Below are 10,779 nucleotides of genomic sequence, written 5' to 3' on the forward strand. Positions count from 1 at the left end.
GGGAAGGGGAAATAGAAGAGATCTCCTTGGTAAACTTGGGGCCATGCGTGGGAGGATGGGAACATGAGGGATCAGGGTTGGTCAGGTTGGTGACAGGACAGAAGGGAAGAGTAAGGAAAAGGATGTCTTGATTGGGGAGCATTTCTGGGTTAGAGAGAAACCTGGTACTAGGGCAACACCCAGGAATCCACAAGGATTACCCCAGCTAAGACTCCTAGCAATAGTGAAGAGGGTGCCTGAACTAGCCTCTAATCAGATTGGTGATTGCCCTAATTGTCATCAGAGAGCCTTCATCCAGTAACTGATGGAAGCAGATGCAGAAATCCACAGCCAACCACTAGGCCTAGCAGGAGTCCTGTTGAAGAGAACAAGAGGGATTTGATGAACCAGGGGATCAAGGTCATCACAAGGGAACCAACAGAAAACACTAACCTGGGCTCATACAAACTGTATGGACCTACAGCTAGGGAGCCTGCATGGGTGTTTGCATGTGTGTGACATTGTGTTGCTTGATCTGTTTGCGGAGCTCCTAGCAGGTTGCGCTGGCTTTTGAGGACCCATTGCCCATGCTTGGTTCCATGCTCAGTTGCTTTGCCTCGCCTTGATGCAGGAGGATGAGCTTGATATTGGCTCAGCTTGATGTGCCATGCTTTGTTGATTTCCATGGAAGGCCTGCCCCTTTCTGAATGCAGATGAAAGAGTGGATTGGGGGTGGGTAGAAGTGAGGTGGTGGGGAGGGAATGGGAGAAGAGGAGGGAGGGGAAACTGTGGTCAGGATGTAAAATAAATTTAAAAATTTAATTAATAAATAAAAATGTAAAAAAGAATAATCTTTTGCTTTTTTTTTTTGTTTGTCTTTTTCCTTTTTTATTTTAGTTTCTTTATATTTCTTTTCTTCCTCTTGTGTGCTTTTTTGTTTACGTTTTCTCTTTGTTTTTTTTTTCCTGCTTTTTTTGTTTATTGTGGTTCTCCTTTTGTTGCTTCTTTTTAGCGGTGTCCGTTCTTTTCTTTGTTTATTTCCTTGTTTACTTTGTTGTTTGTTTCTTTGGTGTTTTTTTTTCGAGTCCGCTTCTTTTCCTCTGTTGGGGGCTTCTCGTGGGGTCTTGCTTCTAGTTCCGCGTTCGTGCGCGCCATGGTTTTGTGTGTCTGAGGTGCGTCTTTCTGCTTTGCTTGGTTCGCTTCTCCTTGTCTCCACCCTCCTTTCTGCTGGACGTGGCTTTCTGTGCCTTTTCACATGTACACATCCGCCTAGTGTTTCCGTTGTTTTGCCGTGTTTGTATTTGGGTTGCGTCGGTTTCTTGTCCGAGGTCCGACATGGTTCTGTCTTTTTTTCATCATTGTCTTTTTGGGCCTCCCCTGATCTGCGTGACCCGCTTCGCCTCGTTCCGCTTTGGTGTTTTTCGGTTGCTGTTTTCCCTAGTTCTGCGTCATCACGGTTTGGGGTTGGGGACGTGTTCTTGTGTTGAGTGAGTTACTGTTGTGTGTGTGCTCCCTGGCCGTGTGCTGTTTAGCTTTTTTCGGTCGGCTGTCGTGTCCTTCCGGGAGTCCTCCTCTTTCTGGGTGTGGTGGTTGCTCGTGTCGAGGTCTCGCTTTGTCGTTGTGTGGGCGTCGTGCGCGGTTTTTGTGACTTTTCTGTGGGTTGTTTTTTTTTGGGGTTCTTTGCTGTCATCTTGTGTCTGCGGCCTTCTGTCCGTTGTGTCGTCTGTCGGGTTTTCTTTCATTTTTCTCTTGTTTTTTTTTTGGTGTTAGCCTTCCTGTGAGTTTTTAGATCCTTTCCAGTTGTTGGGCTGCTTGTGTTCTGCCTTTATTTTGTGTTTGTGCTATGTGTTTGGAGAATCTCTCTAAGTTAGTTAGTGGGTGGGCTGGAGAGGGGGTGTGGGAGATTTAGGGTGGGCGGGAAACCTGAGAGAAGTTCTTGGATGTAGCTACTTCAATACCTCAGAGAAGTGGGAGTTTGGCATGCTTAGTTATTCACTGAACTTTATTGAAATTGCTACTTACATGAGCTGGAGAGATGACCCAATGAGTTAATAGCGCTGTCTACTCTTCCAGGTGACCCAGGTTTTGTCCCTAGCACCCATCTGGCACCTTATAACTCCAGTTCCAGGGAATTTGACACCCTCTTCTGGTCTCCTTGGGCATCAGGCATCTAAGTGGTACATAAACAAAACACCCATTCACATGTAATAAAAAATATAAATGCCTAATTACTTGATTTATATATATTATATTTATATAATATATAAATATATAAGTATATGTTTATATAATATATATTTAAATAATTTATATATAATATAAAATCTTGGGAAATGTTAAATCCTTTTAAAACACAGGAGATGTAGTTCTGTTTGTTCAATCTACTTTTGAATTCCTTCGGGAATGTTTTAAATAAATAACAAATAAAAATGCATTCACGTGGTGGCCCATGCTTTTAATCCCAGTATTAAAGAGGCTAAGATGGGATTTCTAAGTTTGAAGCCAGCCTGGTCTACATAGAGAGTTCCAGAACAGCCAGGGCTCACCAGAGAAACCATATCTCAAAATGAAAAATCTATTATTCATTATAGATTTTCCATAAATCTAGGTAAATTTATTCCCTGGTATTTAATCTTTCCTATTGTAAGTGGAGTTACTTACTACATAATGCATTAGAAATGTATGCATTATAAATTTTAAATCTATCATTTTAAATCTTTAGCAAGGATTAGTTTTTGTGTGTTTTGAAGAGGTTTGCAAAATTACATATTTCATACTTCACAGCCAAGGTACTGTAGTCATTTCCAAAAGCTCGTCTCCTTTGAGGGTTCAGCTTTACAATTATACTTGATTATTTTAGTTTGTTTGGGACTTTGGGGCTTTTTGTTTGTTTGTTTTGATTATTGGTTTTTTGAGACAAGGTTTCTCTGTGTAACAGCCCTGGTTGTTCTGGAACTTACTCTGTTGACTAGGATGGCTCCTAACTCAGAGATCTGTCTACCTCTGCCTCCCAAACTCTGGGATTAAGAGCATGTGTCACCATGCCCAGCACACCTACACTTTTAAAAACAACTTTATTGAGATTTCATTAACAATGTATACAATCACCAATTTACAGTATACAAGTTACTGGTTCTGACAACATTCAGAGTTATGGACATAACTCCCCATTCTAGCGTGTTTGTTCTGTCACAGAGAAACTGCAGCCACAGCAGGCATCATATCCCATCACCTTTGCCTCCACTACCCACTAATCTTAGCCTAAGCAAGTATTAATCTACATTGTCTCCATTAGATTTACTAAATGGAGTCTTTATATGTGAGCTTTTGTGACTGACTTCTCTTCCTTAGGCCTATTCAATTTTGCATGTTAACTTTAGATCCTATTAATTCACCAACCACTTTTATTATTATAGTTAGTTCCATCACTGATCCTCATATATTTTCCAGGTATATATCACTTGTGAATTCATTTTTAGAGACAGGGTCTCACTATGTATTTCCAGCTGGCCTTGAACTCACAGAGATCTGCCTTCCTTTGCCTCCCAAGTGCTGAGATTAAAGGTGTGCACCACCATGCCTAGCTAGTATGTGTCATTTGTAAATAGAGATAATTTATTTTATTCATTTTATGTCTATAATAATCTTTGTCTAATTATTCTGGCTAATACCTCTTGTGCAGGGTAAATAGTTGTAGAGGTAGTCGACCCCTTACCTTGTTCTTATTTTTAGGAGAAATGCCTCTAGCGTTTCTCCATTTAAATAAAGTACTGGTTTTAGGACTAAGACTGTATATTTAGAGTATGAAAAGGTATATCTACTTTTATTATCTTCAGTATTTTTTATTTATTATGAATAGACTTTAAATTTTGTCAAAGGCTTACTATAACTTGTGGTGATAATATTTTCCTTATAGTAATGTGTAGTGATATGTGTGTGTGTGTGTGTGTGTGTGTGTGTGTGTGTGTGTGTTTTTAAATACTGAGCCAACCTTATACAGTGTTGAAAAAGATTTCACTTGCTGTGTTAGATTATTTTTTCATATAGTGGGCAGGCTCTAATAGTAAGTTGCTTAGAATTTTTCTAATGATGTTCATGAGATATAGTGACCTGTATTTTTTCTGTGTATTTCTTTACTTGATTTTGGTATCAGAGTTATACTTACTTCATACAAGTAACTGGGAATCTTTCTTCCCTTTCTATGTTCTGGAATAGTATGTGGAACAGTGGAACCATGTAGGCTTGATAAAATTCTTCTGCAAAACCATCTGGGCCTCATGTTTTGTGGGATAATTTTATAATTAATTTTCTCTATGCCATGGAAACTGGTCTGTTTACAGTTTCTGACTCTGAGATGTTAATTTTTGGTAGCATGTATTTCCTTAAGCAATTACACACTTCATCCAGGTTTCTACATGTGTATCTGCTGAGGCCTGCAGCTAATGTACTTAATTCTAAGTTTACCCAGCTTTAACGGTCATTCCTTCTTCACAATTTGTTTCTGTTTTATGTATGTAGACATGTACTTTCTCCCTTTGTACTAATGACATTAGCATTTTATTTTCAAAACAAGATTTTGATTTATTACTTAAGCATTTTTTGTTTTGTTTTTCGAGAAAGGGTTTCTCTGTGTAGCCCTGGCAGTCCTGGAACTCACTCTGTAGACCAGGATGGCCTTGAACTCACAGAGATCTGCCTGCCTCTGTTTCCTGAGTGCTGAGATTAAAGGCATGTGCCACCACCGCCAGCTTAAGCATTTTTTTCTTGTTTCTTCCTCATTAATATCAACTTCTTAACCTTATTTTTTTCTCTGTGCTTTCTTTTGGTAGACTTTTTTATACTAAAAATTGGACATTTATTTTTTAATAATTTCAAAATACATTTCAGTTTCTTCTTATAGATATATTGTATATTAAATATACCCCCAACCCCTTACCCAATTCCCTTCTTTCAACCCTTCATTTACTCCCTTAGACAATTTCACTTATTTTCATTTAATCTATATACACATGATTTTATGTGACTATGTAAAATCTAGGAATGGATGAAAGCATGTAATATTTGTCTTTCTGAGACAAGCCTAATTTGCTTAATATGATTAGTACAGTTGAATTCATTTCCCTGAAAACAATGAAACTTCATTCTTCTTTATAACAGATAAAAAATCTGTTTCTGGACTCCAAGGTTTTTTTCTAAAACATAGCTGTTATGAATACTTTTGCGTAAATATTGATCTTCAAGTATATCCATGATATGTTGACCTGGGTCTTTTGGGTAAACACTCAGGAGTGATATAACTGGGCTATGTAATAGATCTATTTTTTAGATTTTTTTTTTGAGAATCCTCCATAATGATTTCTGTAGAATTTGGACTAGTTTACATTCCCCCCAGATGTTTAATTTGTCCACATCTATACCAGAATTTATTGTTGTTTTCCTCTTAAATTTTTGTTAAAATTATCCATCCATCCATCTACCTATTGCATGTATCAGCATATCATGTGTGTGCATTAGGAAACAACTTGTAGGAGTCGGTTCTCTCCTGCCATGTGGGCTTCAGGGATCAAACTCAAGTTCATCAGGCTTGGTGGCAGGGAGTTTTTACCTTCTAAACCACACCTTGTCAACCGTGTTGCTTCCTTAATGACTGACATTCAGACTAAGGCAATATATATCAATGTGATTTTAGTTAGAACTTCTCCAATGACTAGTGAGGTTCGGCAGTTTTTCATGTATTTATTGATGATTTGTATTTCCTCCTTTCCAAATCGTCTATTCCTTTCATTGTTTCATTTGCGGGGTGAAGGGTGGGGTTGCTTTCTTATTGATCAGTTTTTTAGCTTTTTGTTTATTCCACTGACTAATCCTCTCAAATGTGTAGCCAACAAATATTTCTCTAGTCTGTGGCCTCAACTGTTCGCTTTGTTACACAGATTTTTCTTTTTGTGAGATCCCCTTTGTTGATTGTTGACCTTATTCCCTTGGCCACTGGGATCCTACACAGAAAGTCCTTTCCTTACCTATGTCTTGAAGTGTGTTGTCTGCTTTTTCCAGTTTCAGATTTTATATTAAGGTTCTTTCCCCCATTCAGAGTGGTTTTTGTTGTTGTTGTTGTTGTATAGGATAAGAAATGGAGACTAGTTTCTTTCTTCTGCATGTGAGCTTCCCATTCCACTATTTGTAGGTGAGGCTGTCTTTTCTTCAACGCTGTTTTGTCTGTCTTTGTCAGAACTCGGTGACTAGTTGTGCTGGTTTCTAGCTGGACTCCCTGTTCTGTCCATCATTTCCATCATTTTACATGTCCTCAGGACCGTGGTGTTTGTTACTGTGACTGTCATGTAATTCAACATTAAGCACATTGATAGCATCAGCATTATTCTTTCTTATTCAGAATTGCTTTGCCTCTTCTGGATACTTTGTGCTTTCAAATGAGTTTTAATATTGTTGTTTTCTACTTCTATGAAGAATATCATTGAAATTTTTATCAGGGTTGTGTTGAATATGTAGATTGAAAATCAGGCATTTCATTTACTTTTTAAAATCTGGAAGCATTTAGTATGGCGAATTTGTTTTAACCACTTTTAGTACCACCCACACATCTCAATATGTAATATCCCACTGTTGATTTTTAAAATGTTCTCTACTTTCATTCTGCGCATTCATGTGACACTGATACAGTTTAATATATTTTAAAGGTTTGAAATTCTGAGACCTTCCTATTCCTTTGGTTTTGTTAGTGACTTCTGTTTTATTGCATTGTGATCAGATAATGGTATTCCTAGTATCTCCACTGTCTTACATGTTAGCGGTGTTTCCTTTGTAACTCAGCTTATGACCATTCCCTCTCCCCTCTTCCAGAAACCATGCCAGAAAGATTTTCCTTAAGAATCCCGGTTTCCCTTTTCACCCAAGTCTGTTCCATTCAACTGCTTGCATGGTACCCTGTGTGGGATTTGGTCCTTTGGATTACATACTTAAATATCTTCTCTGCACTTCATGTTCTGATATGCCTTGTTATTTATTTATTTATTTAGTATTTTCAGATACAGGATGAATTTAATTTGGCTTTACAGCTGATAAGAGGCTGGAAAACAGCTTCAAGGCAGTGATAGTAGTCCAGTAGAAATTGAAAGTCCAGGACTGAAGCTGTAGAGGTAAATAGACAGACCTGATAACTGATTGGAAGAGAGAGGGAATAGTTGAGGCTGTGGCTGATATATCTGTACTGGGCCACTGTGTGAAGAGCAAAGTTATTAACTTCCATAACCTCCTTGCTGAGATTGTAAAACCAGGAATGTATTCAAGGGAAAGAGGCCTTGAGAGAGACATGCGCGTGGGCTGAGCCAAAGAGTATAAAGTACTTAGGTTTACTCAGTCTTGGTTGTATTTCATATTAAATAGACATTTGTTAGAAGTCCGTGGGAACTAAAAATGAATATTCATCCATTTGGCATCTACCATGTTGTAAACAATCTCGGTCAAATGCTAATGGCAATATCAGGTGACTGTTCTGTACTCTAGAGACTCACATGTGAATATGGGTATTTAAGTCAGCAGGTGTGAGTGCTGAAAGAAAGAGACCTGATCAAGTTCAGAAACAGAAAGAGGCACAAGACAGGAAATCAAGAGGAGAGAAATGGAGACATTTCTGGTGGGGCAATAGAGATGATCAAGAGCTCTGGCTTTGAAGTCAGAAAGACAACCATAGCTCTGTTAATTACTGGAAATATAATATTGCCATTTTAGTTATCCTCCCTGATTCTAAAAATTTATCACCTTTCAAGTGTGGATAATGATTTCATCCTCAAGGGGTCGCTGTGAAGATTAAATAACTCAGCTTGTGCTGTGCACCTAATGTGGTGTTTGGCATGGAATAAGCTCGCAGTAAATGTTGGCACAGTGAGCAGATGGCTTGGAGGAACAAGAATGACTAACAACATGTACTAAACGTTTACTGAATGACTGAAAAACAAGTTTTTGATTAAATTGTAGAGTGATTTTCATGTCTATAACCCTAAAGATGGGATTGATGGTAGGATAATGTCACCAGAGACAGTGCCTGATGAAGTCAGGCTGGTAAGCCATTCTCCAACGTGCTGGTGCGTTGAAAGCCAAGGGACAAGCCGCAGGCAAAGTTAACGTTTAAGGCAAGACTAATAGGTCAGCCTGGTTCCCTGTCACTGTGCTTGGGAGATAGTCATGCGTCATAAAAAAAGATGAGGAGTGCTATTGTGGAGGTGTACAAGGGATACTTTGGAGACGGTGAATAATTGGAGGATAACGAAGTCAAGGAAAGCACCATGGCAGAGAATGCTGAGAGATGGACAAGTTACAGGTAGAGAAATGTGTGAGCAGAGTGTGGAGGATGGATAACGATTGCCAGTGACCAGGGAAGAGCTAAAGGTACAGCTTGATAGGGTCAGAGCATGGGCAACAAGAACCAGAGGAAGATTGGGAGCATAAATTGGTATTAAATCCATGGTGTAGCATACCCTGGTGCCCAGTCACAGCACAGGAAGAAATGAAAGACATGTTTTTCTTGTGCACATGTGTTTTACTTCTCGCTGTGCTTTTAATAGACTTCATGGCCCCTGTCTTACTTTAAGGGGTGTAGGAACAGATTAGGTGAGTCTTATTAGTAGGAAACAGTGGAAATGATGAAAACATTCTGCTTGAAAGTTGTGGCATTCAAAGGGGAAGATAAATCTGTGCAGAACTTGTCAGACTTGAGTGTTCATGCCACATCTGCATGTGTGCTAGTTTACTTAGCGTATTTATTTAAATAGGTAATTTTCTCCTCTTATCTAAATTTCATTAGAACACTGTGTGTGTGTGTGTGTGTGTGTGTGTGTGTGTGTGTGTGTGTGTGTGCTTGCTAAGAAGAGAAAATAATTACAAGCTAATAATGGGAAAACAATATTGTTCAATTGTAGTAAATAGGTTTCCTGCTAGAAGGTATCTGAGTCATAAAGAAAAAGCATCAAGTCTTGGAGATCTCTAAATTACACGTGGACAAACTCAGGCTTCCTCTGTTCCTGGAAGATTGGAAGAGTTGGCAAGGGAATGAGTTTCTCACAATGTGACTTAACCAAGATCCTTCATCTCATGTCTGTGTCCCACCCAGAATCAGTGGCATATGCCTCTCAAATTAGTAAATGCCATTTGGGAACACATTTCTGTTCATTCAACAAATGTAATGTGTTATCTACCTACTATCTACAAACTAGAACTGGATTGCCAGAGGAAAAGACACTTCTCAAGCAAACTGTGAAGTTCTGTGACAACCCATCATGGTTTGTAGGATCCAAGAATGTTCCCTGGAAAACTGTTGAATGTGCAAAGGAAAGCCAGGTATAGAGGGTGGTCTGTCAGGAGTGAAGTGGGAGAGTTAAGGTAGGTGTGCTGAAGGCAAAGGCAGCAGATAGAAGGGACTCCAGAGAATCAACAGAGATAGAGCACCAGGTCTAAACACCCCGCAGAGAGCTTCGGAGACATTGCTATGACCTCTGTTTTCAGGATAGTGCTTTTTACAATATGTATTAATTTTGATATCTTTCTTTTCTTTAAAAAAAAATAGGTTTAAAGCAGAAAACTGCAGCTGAAGAGTTTGATTTCCCCATACCACTGAATGAGTCCTCCGAAACAATGAAGGAAATGAAAAAGGTATGCTGCTCTAAAGGAGAATTAACAGTGTTTAAAGTTTAGACCTCCCTCTGTGAATACAGTGTACAAAGGTTCCAGGACAGTGAAAGAAAGTCCATCTCCTTCATAACTTAATTTTCTGAAATGAGGAAATAGAAGAAACTTGCCCAAAAATTATACTGAGCTTGGAAATATTTATTAACTATGAAAAATAGTCCTGATATTTGAAGGTATAAAATGCATTTAAATGAAAAGATAACCTGCCAAGAGATTTCTTTCAAAGCATAACCTATGTTCCACAGAGTATTGCTAACTGCTATATATAAAGCAGCATAGGAAGAAGATCACAGGCTTCATAGGAAAGAATATATCTACACTGGTGTCACATTGCTCTTTCCAAAGCAAAGAACATATGTGACTTTTTAGGCAGGAAGATGACAAAGATGAACTTTATTGCTGAACCCTTCTCACCACTGGTTGCCAAACGTCATGGTAACTCGGGCATTTTGAACATACTTCAGAGAAGTGCTGTGCTCATCTATGCTTGCCATTTTACTTTAAAGAATTTATTAGTTGAGCATGTCACATAAATTCCTGCGTGTTTGGTGTATAGCCCATGCACAGTCTAAAACAGTACTCAGGGTAACTAACACTTATACCAGATATATCTGAAGTAAGCTGCAGTCTTCCCCTGCACTGAGACCTGCTTCCTTCAAAAGCCATTTTCCTTTGGGTGAGGAGATAGGAACATAGCCAGTGCTTACCTCTAAACATCACGTGCTGTGCCCTGGGGTACAGGGATTTACATGCAAACTCTTCGTCCCATTGCTCAGAACATAAAGATGCTTCTAGATGACATTTAAATGCTTGTCAAATGTCAAACTGCTAAGTAGCCAAAAAAAAAAAAAAGTCTATATGTAGATATTTGATTTTATAGGGTTTTTTTTCTTCTATTTGTAGTATGTTCATAATCTCTAGTAACTTTGTCTGGCTATCTCCTAGGAGAACTAGTTAATTCTTACCAAGAATAAAATACATTATAAACGAAGCATAAACAGGAATAGAAATTCAGTCTTTTTAGTACCTTTTGAAAACTGGATGTGCTGGACCCACTTAGCAAGATTTTGCAGACATTGTTTTTTGGGTTGTTTTTTTTTC

General features: G+C 38.6%; 1 protein-coding gene across 1 annotated transcript in view; it reads left to right on the forward strand.

Moving 5' to 3' along the window:
* The first annotated feature begins 1,314 nt into the window (after positions 1 to 1,314).
* Positions 1,315 to 10,779, forward strand: part of C7H5orf47 (chromosome 7 C5orf47 homolog) — a 12,988-nt gene continuing 3,523 nt past the window's right edge. The window contains exons 1-2 of the mRNA XM_013347021.1: positions 1,315 to 1,435; positions 9,557 to 9,642. Coding sequence (XP_013202475.1) covers positions 1,315 to 1,435; positions 9,557 to 9,642 — 207 coding nt within the window. The remainder of the gene's footprint in view (positions 1,436 to 9,556; positions 9,643 to 10,779) is intronic.

Source organism: Microtus ochrogaster, chromosome 7, assembly GCF_000317375.1.
Source record: "Microtus ochrogaster isolate Prairie Vole_2 chromosome 7, MicOch1.0, whole genome shotgun sequence".
NCBI lineage: Eukaryota > Metazoa > Chordata > Mammalia > Rodentia > Cricetidae > Microtus > Microtus ochrogaster.